Here is a 16583-nt window from a genome sequence, read left to right as displayed (position 1 = left end):
GCCCAGGCTTATGGGTGGCCTTTGATGTTTTGTGAAATAAGAAGCTGCTCACGGTTTAGTTTTTATCGCGGAATTTGAACGCGGCCCAGTAATCAAGAAATTCCGTAACGACAAAAAAATCGACATCCCCATTCCGACAACGCCGCACCGCTGTACGGGTCGGTGCGCCGTTGCCATACTTATGCACGATGTGTGCGTGCGACTTGACGTATGCGAATTATAATGGGGATTGTCCATTTTTTTTTAAATTTTGCTCATTACAAAAACATTTCGAGGAATAAGGTCAGTGATCGTTTTTCTGTATATAAACGAAAAAAATACCCATTAGTTACTTACATTTTTGAACAAATACGCTTAAACTCAGTTTCATCAAGCAATGTTAAATAAATAATGGCTTGTTAAATCAGCTAACGGCCTGTTAGAGCTATCGAGCGTTCCACCATACGCTAATGTCATGTCAAATCGCCTAACACGGTGTTAAATTTTAATTCCTGCTGGGGAGGTCCGTTACCGTAACAGGCCGTTATAATAGTCAAAACAACAACTTTCAAAGACAATATCCAATATCAATAAAAGAATCTGTTTTGACTTTTGAGTGTTTCCGCCATGTTTCGCCACATCCTTACATATGTATTATAATTTATTATTTTTCATGTTATGCATAATTATTTATTTTCATTTTGTCAAAAATTAAGCCCCCGGATTTTCCTTGACATTGCAAATACACTGATTTGTATCAAAATTACCAAACCGAAATAAGTAAATAAAAGTTTGTATCATGATTCATGTTTTCAGCTTTGACAGATCATAATAATTATTAACCTGGTAAATTAAAAAGAACTATTGTAGTGTAACAAATGTATGCGATCAGTGATATTTTAATTTGGTCGTATTATCTACCAGATGACGTATTATACGAATAAGGTGAAAATGACACATTGCAGCCAACATGTCGTATTAAACTTGTACATTGCAATTTCGTCGCCTTATAACAAGAACGAACGAATTGAATCTTATTCACTCGTTGTTCACTTAACATTGCATTTACTAATCCGCTGTTAATTTTTTACTGTGGGACATAAATATTTTAACCAAAGAGAATATAATCACTACGTTTTAATTTTAACAGTCAGTTTAATTTTCCAAGGTCCGTTAAGTAATGCCTTGTTAGGATTTAACAAACAGAGGTTGGTGAAATTATGTCTTAACCTTTGTTTGACCTTCAATGGCGTTAAATTAGCAATAAATTCGACCAACATTACGTTTCGAACTTTTGGTAAGCTTCTCGTATCAGCTTTCACATAATGAGAACTTGCATTTGACGAACCAGCCATTATAAATAAGATTGAAAGGAAATTTAAAACATATGCAGAGATCAATTGGCGGCCGATGATGACGTCAGAGCGAAACTTTAAAAATTTATTGAGAAAAAACTAGCCAATGAATTTCAAAATTATTTAATTTATATTCTTAAAATACCCTATTTTAACGAAAAAAAAAATAAAAAGTACATGTGATTTTTTTTGGACAATGCCCATTGCAAAGGTTGATAAAAAATGCTGCTTTACCTCGGCAGTACCCGAAAGCGACATGTATTTTTATTTAAAATATTTCCGTGCAATAAAGACGTCACTATGACTCCGATAAGAAATTGTAATTCATTTAAATTGGTATTTTCAGATGTGTGTAATAGAAGAGGACTTCCTATTTCTGGGCTCGCGGCTCGGTAACTCGTTGCTGTTGCGAGTGACAGAGAGGGAGAATAGAATGCTGTTCTCTGTCGACAAACCGTTGGAGGCGACCATTGATCTCACTTTGTCTGAAGCTGGTTAGTATAATATTATATAGCAGCAAAATGAATAGATTTGGCATAAATTATACCTAAACCTACACCTATTGTATAACGGCCGTTCCCAATATTTGATCTATCTCTGGTTTTGCCTTACTAGAGATAGGAATAGCTCACAATTGACATAAAATATATGTCTCTAATGTCTAATGTGAGCTATTCCTATCTCTAGTAAGGCAAAACCAGAGATAGATCAAATATTGGGAATGGCCGTAAGTCACATGATATAATGATATTAAGGAGTGATTGGTGTAGAATATTTTATTAAAAGACAAAACTGCTTTATGAAGCTCAAGCCTCTCCAAAAAAGTACAAAGTTATAATAAATACTTTTTTAGTAAAAAGTTATAAAAAAGGATTTCTTTATTTTTTCCACTTATAATGACCACTGTGGAATCATAAATTGATCCTCAACAATTCTAGAACAACAAGCGGCTGCAAGCAAAGAGGCGGCTGCTGAAACACAGAATAACCAAAGCACAGAGCCGGCCAAGCGTCGTCGCTTAGACACTTTAAGCGACTGCGTGGCGACCAACGTTATAGAGATAAGCGACAAAGACGAGCTTGAGGTGTACGGGTCTGATATACGCACGTCCACACAGCTCACCAGTTATGTGTTTGAGGTTAGTAATAATCATTTTAAGTATTATTTGATAGCAAGGAAACTGTTTACAAACAGAGGGGTTTAAGTCCTTTGATTCAAATAAAATTAATATAAACACTAAAATGGGAAAATGAACTGTCCAAATTATTATATATATCTAAGTTGAGTAGACTCTAACGTTTCCTATAAATTCATGTGTCAAACGCTTTATTACAATCTGAAATAATCTGATAATAAAAATAATTTTGAATTACATATTTGTCTCTTGATTAATGTAATTTGATAATCAATTGAAAATTCTTTATTTGCACAAAATATAATTAATTAGATACTATAAAATATTGATAAGTAGATGTTTTGCCTGTTAATGGCACGTAAATGTTTCTTTATTAAAATGCGCATCATATACCTTTTAAGATTTTAATTTACAATATGGCCACAATATAAAACTTTTCTAGGTATGCGACTCCCTGCTCAACATCTGTCCAATCGGCGCGGTGTCCATGGGCGAAGTACAACTTCTAGCTGAGGGGGAGACGGGCGACGCGGGGGAGGGGCGAGCGCTCGAGCTAGTAGCTTGTAGCGGTCGCGGGAAAAACGGCGCGCTCACTGTGCTACAGCGGTCTGTGCGACCGCAGTTACTGACATCGTTTGAGTTGCCAGGTGAGAAAGTATATGGGGCTGCCAGATGAGAAAATATATTGAGGGTTGCCTGGTGAGAAAATAGGTTAAAATATACTGAGGAGAGGCATAAGTTAGCTGCGTGTTAGTCGCATGTAGCGGCCATGGGAAAAACGGTGCGCTGACAGTGCTACAGCGGTCTGTGCGACCACAGTTACTGACGTCTTTTGAGTTGCCAGGCTAGAAAATTCACACTGATATTATAAATGCGAGAGTGTCTGTATGTCTGGCTGTTGCCATGCAAATAACAAAAACAGTTTTTCTGATACAAAATACTTTTTTCAAAGAGCCTATGCTGTCCCACTGCTGGGCCTTGCCTCCCCCAAGGTTTTCTTCTCTCGATCTGACGCCATCGTAGGCCAACTTGGCTCGTATGTTCATACATATTGGAGCTTCATAGCTCGTCGCGCCATCTTTTTCGAGATTGTGGTGATTTTTTTGCGGTCAAGGCCCAGCGGTCAGGATGCAACAAAATACTCTTCATGTTTTTAATATTATTCCTCAGGATGTATCGACATGTGGTCAGTGATTGGGGATCCGGGAGAAGTGGTGCGCGACGCACACAAGGACATGGAGGGTACACACGCGTACCTGCTACTCACACAAGCGGACGCGACCATGGTACACTATCTATACTCCTTATTAGTAAACGACAATTGAGACAGGACTAGTATTTAATCTGCATTTGTTTTTTAATTTGTATTGCTATCTTTGTCTTACGTAGTATGATGGACACGATATCAATGACGTATAGCAAATGTATTGCTTCTATAACGATTTGCAATATATAAAGCCCTAAGATTTGGTCATAGTCTGACGAAGTTTTAACGACCATAAATAGGCAATTTAGGAAAATAAGACAACCATAGTAAATAATTTTAATCAGTTTCGACCATAAAGTTAATATACCTAGCGGAATAGAGCAACAATCTCGAGCTGTCAAACGTAACCAAAATTGGTTTTCATCTGTGTGAAAAATATGTGTACGTATACACTTACACAAGCATGATTGAACATGAATTCTATGAGATTAAATTGTCAACGTGCGGCACGTGCCGACTGGACGCCAAAAAAAGAGTGCTGCTGTCATGTATCGCACGTCTCTTTTTACCACGCAGTGTTACTGATAGTGACATCTCTCTTGCTCAGGCCTTTGTTTCTCTATTCCGCTAGGTATATTAACTTTATGGTTTCGATAGCTATAAACGGCCGCACGCAGAGTGATGAGTAGATATTAAAGTAACACTTTGACAGAAGATAAGTAAGGATTTTATGTCAAACCGTAAGTATAACTCAAGTAATCATTAAATATTCGTGAGTAAACCTACACTTTTACTAAAATTGAAATCCCGCAGGTGTTACAAACCGGTCTGGAGATCAACGAGGTGGACAACTCGGGGTTCAGCACGAGCGCGCCCACCGTGTTCGCCGGCAACCTCGGCAACAACAAGTACATGGTGCAGGTCACCACCTGCGCCATACGACTTGTTAGGAGTGAGTATCTTACGTATGCAGGCTTGTCTCAGAAATTTATTTGTTTATTTATTACGATTCACCAACAGAATATCATCTGGTACATTAAAATAAAAGATAAACAATGGTAACTTAAAGATTAGATGACAGGTGAAATACAGCACGCAATGGTGACAAAGAAATTAGTGAAAATGAGATGAGATGAAATGAGGTGAGATGAGAAACGACTGATACATAAAATTTTCAATGATTGAATGGCATAACAATTTTTTTACTTATAAACTTAGCAAGTAAAAAACTTTGCATTAATTATTGTTGAATTATCTATGGTTTATTAAATAGCTTCCTCATAATATCTATTCTTAAATCACTATTTTAAAACGTTGTTTGCAATATAAAATTACTTTTATTTTCACTAAATCCAACATTAATTAACATTTGGCTATTTTTATTTCTGACACAAGACATGGCTCGTTAGAACTGAGTAACCTTTTGTACGCGTCGGCCACTACGTATTGTAGAGTGTTGCGAACCGGTCAGCAGTCAACGAGGTAGACAATTCCCTTCCTCTTTATAAATACGAAGAACGATTTGTTTATTGCGACTTACCAGTGCGTTACGTAATTTTTTGTTAACATTCGTAAAACAATGAAATGTTTTTATTTATCCTTTGAAATGTAATGGAAGCTTAACGACGAGTTTCTTTACGGCATAAGTATATTTAGTTCTATCTGTGTACTAACTTATCGTATTTAATATTTATAAAAATACTTTTGTTTCAGACGGCGTTATGCTCCAATCTATCGCGTTAGAGTGGACGGCGCGCAGTGCGAGCGTCGCGGACCCGTACCTGTGCGTGCTGTCGACGTGCGGCCGCGCGCTGGTGTTGGCGCTGCGAGAGCTGCGGCCCAGAGATCCCACGGTACAGTACCCCTGACACTGTGTTGTTACTGTGTATAGTAATATATATTTCGGCGTCCACTCTCGCTTATATCTATATTTATAAAACTCAAAGGTGACTGACTGATTGACATAGTGATCTATCAACGCACAGCCCAAACCGCTGGACGGATCGGGCTGAAATTTGGCATGCCGGTAGATGTTATAACGTAGGCATTCGCTAAGAAAGGATTTTGAAAAATTCCAACCCCAAAGGGTTCAAATAGGGGATGAAAGTTTGTATATAATAATACTTCTTAACGCGAGCGAAGCCGCGAGCAAAAGCTCGTGCTATATAAGCGAGGGTGGACGCCGAAATATATATTACAAATAATAAATATGATCTTCCGCGAGATAACATTTTTAGGTGGTCTTGCCACGTTAAACACAAAGTCGCTCGTATACCCCCTTACTACTAAATACTAATACAGTAAATAACTATAATAAAATACGAGGATACTCTTTCTTGACATATTGGGAAAGTTTTATCTATCATAAAACGATTCCAATAAACAAAGAAAGCGGAATTTTAATAGGTATACGCTTGTCCAAGGTTACTGTTAAAAGTCTTCATACTTATATTAGTAATCATTTTGTCTGCAGTCAGCTCGGCTAGCTCCGACTCGTCAGGCGGTGCCGGCGCGGCCGCGGCTGCTGCGTGCGGCGCCATTCCGCGACTTATCCGGCCTGTTTGGACCACCAGATGAAAATATACAGGTATTATCTTATATCTTTAAACGAGCAATTCTTGTATATATATATTTATAATTGAAATCTCGGAATCGGCTCCAACTATTTTCATGAAATTTAGTATATAGGGGGTTTTGGGGGTGATAAATCGATCTAGCTAGGAATCATTTTTAGAAGATGTCTTTTTATTCGTGTTTTATCGATAATCGATAAACTGAAAAATATGACTATTCTTGACATCTATTGGCGAATATTAATACAATTTTGTGAGCAACTAATTGCTTTAACGACAACAACAGCTAAAGCTATTCCAGCAGATGGCGTTGTTAAGCAACACGAAGTCAATGAGTGTTTGCTATACCGAGCAAAGCTCGGTCATCCGGGTACTATTTTATTATGTGATAATATTTTTAATTGTACTTTGTGTAAAATTCAGTTGCACAGTAGTCAGCACGTAGAAAATAATCTTGCGGTTATTCAGGAAACCGTATTATATACCGGAAACGTCGAAAATAACTAGGGATATTTTCGTGTAGAGCTACTACAATTTTGCAAACACTACAAAGCGGTATATCAAATTGTATGAAATTTGATTTCTTTATCATATCTTTCGAATGCAATTTTTGACTAGGTACCATAAATTCAATTTTTTTAATTGTGTAAAAATGTGCTTATTTTTTTCGCAGATCAAAGGCGAGTTCACTGGCAAGAAGAAGGGCAAGAGCGTGAAGGCGGAGGGGTTCAAGCCGGACACCGTGTACGAGGTGAACGACGAGGACGAGCTGCTATATGGCGGTGACCAGACACCCGCCTCTATGGCCAGCGTGAGTTTATTATTGATATAGCTATTGTTAGGGCGTAGCTCCAGGGATGATGGTGGTCTCCGCCAGAAATAAAAGACCTCTTCGATAAGAATGGAATGTATTGTGCCGGCACTCCACATGGGCAAGCGCGTTGGCGAGCGCGCTGACCCAGCCACTGGCCCAACGTGTATTTGAACGTTGGCCAGCGCGCCTAGTTTCTATCAATCGGCAACCGGTTACCGAAATTAGAGCAGAAATAAATGGCATGGAATTTAATGTTAAATGGCGGACTAACGTATACTCCTAGGCCGGTATAAATAGTCAGTACTTAAGATGTGACCCGGTCTCAAGACGCGGTTGGGCTCTGTGATTGGTTCAAATTTTGACAGCCAACCAATCACAGAGCCTGAACCGTGTCTTGAGATCGAGATGCATCTTGAGTACTGACTATTCATACCGGCCCTAGAAACGGCGGCTATATATACCAATGCTGGTGAACATCCAGGGGCGGATCTACTATAAGGCTTTTTGGGCTGCAGCCCAGGGCCCCGCGAATACAGGGGGCCCCCAACCGAACTGAAACCAATAGACGATATTGTCAATAATAAAAATTATCTAGAACTAGCTGTTGCCCGCGACTTCGTCCGCGTGGACTTTAGATTTTTTAGAATCATAAAAAGTTTATTGTGTGGGAACCGTATATTTTCCGGGATAAAAAGTATCCCTTGTCCTTTCCCAAGACTGAAAGTATTGTGGTACCAAATTTCATCAAAATAGATTGAATAGTTTAGGCGATAATCATAAAAGTATATTGTGCGAGAGTCGTACATTTTCCGGGACAAAATTAGTAAGTATTCCTTGTCCTTTTTCGTTACTCAAAGTATCTTTATACCAAATTTCAGCAAAATGGGTCCAGCCGTTTACGCGTGATGTTGTGACCACACGAAATATAACGTTCCGCGCAGCTTCGCCCTCGTAAATTAGATATTTCACAGACAAATTAGTCCACACAAAAAATAGCCTATGATCCTTCACGTGGTCTACTTCTTATCTGTGCCAAATAACAGAAAAATTGCTCTGCTAGTTCGTGAGATAAGCCCTTTCAAACAATTTCCCCAGCTTTTTTCCACATTTTCCTCTATTTCTTCGCTCCTATTAGTCTTAGCGTGATAAAATATAGCCTATAGCCTTCCTCGATAAATGGGCGATCTAACACTGAAAGAATTTTTCAAATCGGACCAGTAGTTCCTGAGATTAGCGCGTTCAAATAAGCCTTTTTAAATAATTTTCTCCCGTTTTTTTAACATTTTCCTCTCTTTCTTCGCTTATATTAGTTGTAGCGTGATAAAATATAGCCTAGGTATAGCCTTTTTCGATAAATGGACTATCTAACACTGAAAGAATTTTTAAAATCGGACCAGTAGTTCCTGAGAGTAGCGCGTTCAAATAAGCCCTTTTAAATAATTTCCTCCTGTTTTTTCCACATTTTCATCTATTTCTTCGCTCCTATTAGTCTTAACGTAATAAAGTATAGCCTATGGCTTTCCTCGATAAATGGGCTATCTAACACTGAAAGAATTTTTTAAATCGGACCTGTAGTTCCTGAGATTAGCGCGTTCAAACAAACAAACAAACTAACAAACTCTTCCGCTTTATAATATTAGTATAGATTAGTATAGATATACCTACATCACTACAGAAAACAGTTTCTTGTCAAAATAGCAATTAGTGAGTAATTAGGTAGGAGCCCCTAAGCAGTATTAGCCCAGGGCCCCACAAATTCAAGATCCGCCCCTGTGAACATCCCACTTAGATTATAATAATTATCTATTTTAGTATGGTCAAAATTTTGCGACTCACATAACTGCACATTAAAAATCATACGTGTGTATAAAATATTGTAACTAGCCTCGTAATTACGGTTAATGAATGAAACTATTTTCGTTCCCTACAGATAATGTTAGCGGAGCAATCTAAGAACCCCGGTCTACCGAAGCGAATGTCTCGCTGGTGGAAGCGCTACCTCGCCGACATGAAACCCACGTACTGGCTGTTCGTGGTGCGAGACAACGGCAACCTCGAGATATACTCACTGCCCGAGATGAAGCTGAGTTTCCTGGTGCGAGACGTCTGCGCGGGGCATAAGGTGAGGATTTTACAGTTACAGATTGTTGACGTGTGGACGGGATTTATAGAGCGGCTCGTATGATATGGGCAGGAGGTAGGTCGAAGTGTAGTTTGGCTGCTCATGGTGTGAGACAACGGTAACCTCGAGATATACTCCCTGCCTGAGATGAACTCATGTGGGCGGGAGTTGGGATCTATGACGCGGCTCGTATATACTCATCTGGGAGCTTACGGTGCGACTCCTATATAAATTTTATGGTTTGCTGGAAGAGATAAGTACGCCAATATAATATTGTCACTTTTATAAATATGTCATAATTTTGTACATAAAGAGAATAAATAAAAATAAATCTTATGTGCCTCTTTCAGTACGTCTATATTTGATGTAACACAAATATTTTATAGGTATGAAATATTTGTGTTATTTACGTGTTTTGGTCTCTAACATTATGTTAAGCGTAAGAGACAAAGTAATTTGTGCCTTGTTCATGGAATTTAATTTTGAAAATTAAAAATCATGAAATTTTGTTTCTTTCTTTACGTGAAGTGTCAGGTAAAAACATTATTTGAGTCATTCAAGTATTTCCTCGTTAAGTGGCAGATACGATTTCTTATTCACGTATTTTGTCTCTCTCTCTCTCTTATCGAATGAGTAACAAAATGCAGCCAAAAGTTGTATCAAACAACTTTCACTATACAAAGAACTTTTTCAGATACTAGCCGACAGTCTCGAGTCGGTGCCGATACCTGTCAATCCAGAAGAGGAGGAAGAATTCATCTCCACCCACAGCGCCAACGCTGAGAAGCTGCAAGAGATATTGGTGGTGGGGTTGGGACATAAGGGCGGGAGGGTGCTGATGTTGTTGAAGTGTGATAATGACCAGCTGATGATTTATCAGGTAATAATATCGCCTTTTTAACCGACTTAAAAAAAGGAGTTTCTTCAATTTGACCATTATGTACTATATAATATTTCCAGAACTGCCCAGTTTTTGGATATGTTAGTTTATATCAGCGTCTGAACAAATGTGCTAAATTTGTAAAGTGTATATGTATGTTTTTATGTTTATGTTCGCATACCTCCTGAACTCCAAGTCAGATTTAAGTAATTTTTTTTGTTGGTTTCACTAATTGGTCCATGGTTTCACTAAACTAGGTTTTGTTCAACTTTGGAAATACTGCAAGTTTTAACTAAATCGGTTCAGTAGTTTTTGAGATAGGTAATTTTAATTCTCAATTAAGTACGTCAAATTTTTAAGTCGGTTTTATCTTTTTAAAATACTATTTTATTAAGCCTTACTTCTCGCAATATAACAGTCTATAAAATATATTTGGTTATTGTAATAAATTGTAAATATACGATTAAAAAGATTAATTGTAATTTTGCCTCATTAAAATTATCTATTTATAAATCATAGGAGATACGCCGCTTAACGCACCAATAAGTTAAGCGTATTGACAAAAAATATTTTGTCAATACGAGAGTTAGTTTGTATAGAATAAGACGTCACCTCCATAAAAGTAATAAATGTATGTACCGTCATAAGTTGAGATAATATATTAAACTGTTCAGGTTATATAGCATGCAGAGGCGTATGACATACTAACCAACATTAATTTTTTTCAGGCATACAAATACCCCCGCGGGAACCTAAAGATGCGTTTCTCTAGGATGGCGGTATCGTTCCCGTTCGGGTACAAGAGCGAGGTGGTATCTTGTCCCGACGACTCGTACGAGGCGTCCGCTTTGAGAGAAGGCGTGAGACAGTTGCGGTACTTCGGTGAGTTTCGTTCTATGTTTAATTTTGGTTTTTTATTGCACTGTTAGAAAAAAAAGACGGGTTGCACTCCGGGAGTGCCGGCATAAGTGAAAACTTGATTATTAACGTTGTGCATTATTTTTTTAACCCATTTCTTATGAAAATTGATTTTTTTAAATTAATCGAAACCCTTACAATCGATTAAATTTTTAACCCATTTTTTATGAAAATCGATTTTTTTAATTAATCGAAACCCTTACATTTTTTTAACCCATTTTTTATGAAAATCGATTTTTTTAATTAATCGAAACCCTTAAAATCGATTAAAAAATAGCGACAATCGAAAAAAAACAATCGATTGTTCGATTAATCGATTTCGATGTTACAACACTATTCTCCAACCGTCTTACGGTTTTTCGATCAGCACGAGAATCTGACGCGTCACGCGAGTTTCACAGTTAATACCCATCCCACAAAAGTGCTCAACGCCACTAAAGAAGTTTTAAAACCATAATGTTAATATACCTAGCGGAATAGAGAAACAAAGGCCTGAGCAAGCGAGATGTCACTATCAGTAACACTGCGTGTTAAAAAGAGACGTGTGATACATGACGGCAGAACTCTTTTTTAACGGTCTTCCAAAAAACGAGGAGGTTATATATTCGGCTGTGGATATATTTTTTTTATTTTTGTATGTTCGACCACTACTCCGCCGTTAGTGAACTGATTTTCAAAATTTTTGTTTTGTTATATTAGGTTTCACTCCAATTTGGTCCCATTTTTACAAAAGTGGTGATCTGATGATGGGATCCATGAGTAATCGAGGGAACTCCTCAAAATTTATATAGAAACATATGGTGATTTTGATTTTATGAGAAGCATCCTAAGCATATGCTACCAAAACGCAAGATTTTGCACCAAGGTATACTATGATTCCGAAGATACTAAGAGAACTCCAGATTTCTTATAGATACAAGTTTGGGGGTTTAGGCGTTGTTTTAAGAACTGAAAGCATATGCTACTATGCAAATTACATTCATCATCATCATCATCATCATCATCACTACCATGTCAGGGTCACCAATGTCACAACTCACATGGTTGTATAATGTATATGGATACAATATACTCACAACACCATAAAATATCATCAGTCATCACGTTATGTCCTTATTTATTTGGTACATTTTAAAGCGATTTTAATACAAAATAATATACTTAATGTTGTTTCAAAATACATAATATTTCAAGTAGCACAAAATTGAACATAAGTAATAAATTTAACCTTTACTCCAGAGCGTAAGGCACACATTTGGGTTGGACTGAAGGAAACGGGGCACTATGGAAAAGACAGAAAAATTTTTCGTCAAAATTTTAACCTCTTATAACCACCCTTTTTGAATATACCAATCGATAGGGGGCGCCAAGGGGAGCAAAAAAGCTCAGATAAACTTTTCTCAAAAATCAACCCCTGTCGAAAGACAGGCCGAAATGTGACCCTCGTTAGTATGGCGAAAATAGAAAAATTTTGACGACAAAAATACAACCCCCTATGACCACCCCTTTTTATTATACCAATCGATAGGGGGCGCCAAGGGAAGCAATAAAGCTCAGATAAACTTTTCTTAAAAATCAACCCCGGCCAGATACAGGCCGAAATGTGACCCTTGTTAGTATGGCGAAAATACTTTTTGGCTAAGGCTTAGGAACCTACGTCAATTAAATGTTGGTGACATGGGTTAAGGAGGATTGTTTTGGGTGAGAAAAACTCCTACTTACCGTTTCCACCGCCAGTAAACTCTCCGTTTAGAAGAAATTCGCATTTGAGATTTTCGTAATCTTCAGATAAGATCATCTGTTTTCTGATGTTTACGAATAATTTTTAAGGCATCTCAAGGCTCTGATGAGTGGGTCTTACTTAACTACTCAGCTACGGATACCGAACGGGGGGCAGCCCCCCGCCAAAACAAAAACAAACACAATCCAGAAAGTCCAAAATTAGGTTAGGTTGGAACTTAGACCACAACACCCAGAAATAGGAGCCCCGCGTAGCGGGGCTCCGTCGACTTTCTTTTGTAGTAGTTTGTCAAATAAATTGGGTAGGTTTGTAAACATTTACCAAGATTAAGATAATATTAAGGGGTTGAAGTATTTTCGCCATACTAACGAGGGTCACATTTCGGCCTGTCATTCGACAGGGGTTGATTTTTTAAGAAAAGTTTATCTGATCTTTTTTGCTTCCCTTGGCGCCCCCTATAGATTGGTATAATAAAAAGGGGTGGTCATTGGGGGTTTATTTTTTCGTTAAAAATTTTCTTTTTCCCATAGTGCCCCGTTTCCTTCAGGCCAACCGAACAATGTTGGCGTTGCGTTCTTTGACGCATTCAATTATTGAATGTGCCAATACGAAAGTTGAATGAAAGAAGATGACGAAAATTGAAGATGAAAGTGCACAGTGTGGACATACATAGCTAATCTACATCGTAATAGGAATAAGAAACACAATCGCAATTAGTATAAAAAATATTTCGTTTATATGGTTTATATTTACACGATTTTGATATATATACAGATCGAATTCCTATGCAAGTATATAGGTACAATAATTGCCTAGCGGCTAGCACGTGTAGTAAACACGTGCTAGCCGCTAGACAATTATTCACTTCGATTTTTGTTGTTTAAAATTATCTACCTGATATTTGTGAGCACGACGTCTGACTCTTTACAAATTGTAATAAGAATTAAGATACGTAGAATATTAAATATACTTACGCGATGGTTAGTAGGTAACTAAAAAGAGTGAAATTATTATTTTTAACAAAAATTAAAACCGACTTCCAAGTAAAAACTATAATAACATCCTTATAATATGAACTAAAAAGTATTAAATAATTTTTCCTATCTAATTGTGCCTTTTTCCGAATTCGGCTAAACCTCAACTATTTCTGTACTCAATCTTCATGATTTTGAAGTCGGTGCCAGTTCCAAAAGTTTCAAATATTCTGTCAGAGAACTAAAGATTCAGCTATCTTTAATTTAATAATTTGACGTCCAGTTGGCACTTATCGGCACGTTGACAATTTAATATACATATTTTTACTCGCAAATTTAAACCCATTTCGGTTTCGTTTGACAGCTCGAGATTGTTGCTCTATTCTGCTAGGTATATTAACTTTATGTTTAAAACATGCCGCCATTTTGTAACAAACTATATCACAGGTAACGTGGGCGGCTACAGCGGTGTATTCGTGTGCGGGCGTACGCCCCTCCTACTTCTACTGGGTGCGAGAGGCGAGTTGCGTATACATCCGCTCTCGACGTCCGCGCCCGTGGCCAGTATGGCGTCGTTCAACAACGCTAACTGTCCGCAGGGATTGCTGTACTTTAACGCACAGGTAAGTTTAGAGTTCATATGACTGCGAATTCGCATCTTATCGCAAATATCAGCGAATTTTTTTTGACATTGGATTTTTTATGCTATCTTTTAAGTTGTAAGTAGATATATTTTTTTATTGATTTTGGATTGCACTTAGTTACTTTAGTTACACTTTATTTGATTACGAACTTGGTTCTCTAATAGATTCAGAAGCCTAAAATGTGAATTTTATAGGCTTCTTTTGATATTTAAGGATATTATGTTAATGAAAGTCTACCTATATAAAGTTAACGTTTTTTAAATTGTAATAAAAAAAAAAAAAGTGTGGCACTCGGGGACTGCCGTGATAAAGCTATTGCAGTTAGCAGCAACTGGTCTACATGCATACGTCTAGTGTAGTACAAACACCGTGCTGAAGTCTGCTGAACTGAAACGACGTTAGACGATGCACGGTATTAGGTTTATATTCGTTACGGAAATTTTGATTCAGTCGTCGCGCTCAAAGCCCGCGATAGCTTAATTATAAAACCTTTTTAGGGCTCGCTACGTATCGCCGTGTTACCCACTCATCTATCATACGAAGCGGCGTGGGCGGTACGTAAAGTGCCGCTCCGTGAGACGCCGCACTTTGTGACATATCACGTGGAGTCGCGCACGTACTGCCTCGTGACGTCACTGTCCACGCCCACACACTCCTACTACAAGTTCAACGGTGAAGATAAGGAGAAGTCGAACGAAAATAAGGGTGATAGGTGAGATACTTTAGATACTTGTCCACCGTTCGTGAACGCATTGATAAGTAGTAGAGACCTAACTTGATAAAAAATTGGTTACTTTGCGCTAGGTCGAGCCGAGATGAGTGTTTTTAGCTCTTCTGATCAAGTAGTAGAAAGTGATATCAACAAAAGTTTTGAGTAATTACATTTATTTTTGTTTAAAACAACAGTTATACTTATGATGTCTCTTGCCCAATGTGCCAAGGTTGAAACCAGAAAATATTTAACATTTTTCTATGTGCAAGAAACGCAAATTAGCTGACTACGAGCATACACAAAAAAAAAACTAAAGTTTTCTGTTTAGTTAGTAATAAGTAAAACCAAAAAAAATAGAGTATGTAATATTGTGTCATTTGCCAGGTTCCCGTATCCTACAATGGAGCGTTTCGCCGTCATGTTATTCTCACCTGTATCGTGGGAGGTCATTCCCAACACGAGAATAGAGTTCGACGAGTGGGAACACGTCACGTGCTTGAAGAACGTGTCCCTGTCGTACGAGGGGACAAGGTGAGTGACATTTTTTTGTATGTGTACTTTTGTAGTTGGTTCGCATGTGCGTGTACGTGTACGTTTTGGCGTGCATGCGAACGTACTGTTTACGTAGGTCTACTTGCACAGCTTTAACTTGTCGCTAATGACTTGTCAAATTTTTATTATTATAATATGATGCCTGTTCTCTTTCGAAAAGAAAAACATGAAAGTTAATCGTAACTTCAATTGTTACTTTGGCGTAAATTTAATTCCTTCTTCGTTACTCAGGTCTGGTCTTCGAGGCTATATCGCTATTGGTACAAACTATAACTACGGCGAAGACATTACATCAAGGGGAAGGGTAAGTTATCTCCAATCTAATTATTTTTTATGCATAATAATTAACATTTATACCTATACCAAAACTAAGCAAATTACAGCGGTGAACAGCGAGTGAAAATTCCAGTAAAAACCGGCTTAAGCATTGACATTTGCACTTGTACATTTTATGCAGAATACGAATAGTGCACAATATTTTTCGAAATATTTTGTTACTTAAGTACCGTACCTACTTTTGTATTTTGTATTTGAATATAATTATTAATATGTATTTCAGATATTAATCTACGACATCATAGACGTAGTGCCCGAGCCGGGGCAGCCGCTCACCAAGAATAGGTTTAAGGAGATTTACGCCAAAGAGCAGAAAGGACCGGTGACTGCTCTTACGCAAGTTTTAGGGTTCCTCATATCAGCTGTTGGACAAAAGGTAATTTACAAACATTCTATGCCACATGGTATGATGTTGCCATTTTGGTGTGATCTAATCAAAAAACTGTGTTTACTTACATGATATAAGTTATGTCATACAATGTTTGTCCTTGTTTGTCCAGTCACTTTTTTTTACGTGCCTTTAAGAAAATAACAAAACACTATGAAAGAAAAACGTCTTTATACAAATTATTGACCTCTTTATTAGTAAGTAAGTAGCTCTGTAAGTAAGACGGCAACAATATAGCCGCAGATTTCGGTCA

At 37.7% G+C, this 16583-nt stretch overlaps 1 protein-coding gene across 1 annotated transcript in view; it reads left to right on the top strand.

Annotated features, from left to right (window-relative positions):
* Positions 1-16583, top strand: part of LOC121727614 (cleavage and polyadenylation specificity factor subunit 1) — a 37065-nt gene that overhangs the window by 10787 nt on the left and 9695 nt on the right. Inside the window, exons 8-23 of the mRNA XM_042115539.1 lie at positions 1681-1828; positions 2273-2472; positions 2912-3116; positions 3640-3755; positions 4490-4628; positions 5390-5529; positions 6150-6263; positions 6923-7060; positions 8994-9185; positions 9880-10065; positions 10794-10947; positions 14146-14321; positions 14840-15054; positions 15439-15585; positions 15838-15910; positions 16166-16318. Coding sequence (XP_041971473.1) covers positions 1681-1828; positions 2273-2472; positions 2912-3116; positions 3640-3755; positions 4490-4628; positions 5390-5529; positions 6150-6263; positions 6923-7060; positions 8994-9185; positions 9880-10065; positions 10794-10947; positions 14146-14321; positions 14840-15054; positions 15439-15585; positions 15838-15910; positions 16166-16318 — 2496 coding nt within the window. The remainder of the gene's footprint in view (positions 1-1680; positions 1829-2272; positions 2473-2911; positions 3117-3639; positions 3756-4489; positions 4629-5389; positions 5530-6149; positions 6264-6922; positions 7061-8993; positions 9186-9879; positions 10066-10793; positions 10948-14145; positions 14322-14839; positions 15055-15438; positions 15586-15837; positions 15911-16165; positions 16319-16583) is intronic.

This window comes from Aricia agestis, chromosome 6 (genome assembly GCF_905147365.1).
Source record: "Aricia agestis chromosome 6, ilAriAges1.1, whole genome shotgun sequence".
In the NCBI taxonomy this organism is placed as follows: domain Eukaryota; kingdom Metazoa; phylum Arthropoda; class Insecta; order Lepidoptera; family Lycaenidae; genus Aricia; species Aricia agestis.
The sequence above is the reverse complement of the archived record's forward strand: the minus strand, read 5'-3'. Positions and strand labels throughout refer to the sequence as shown.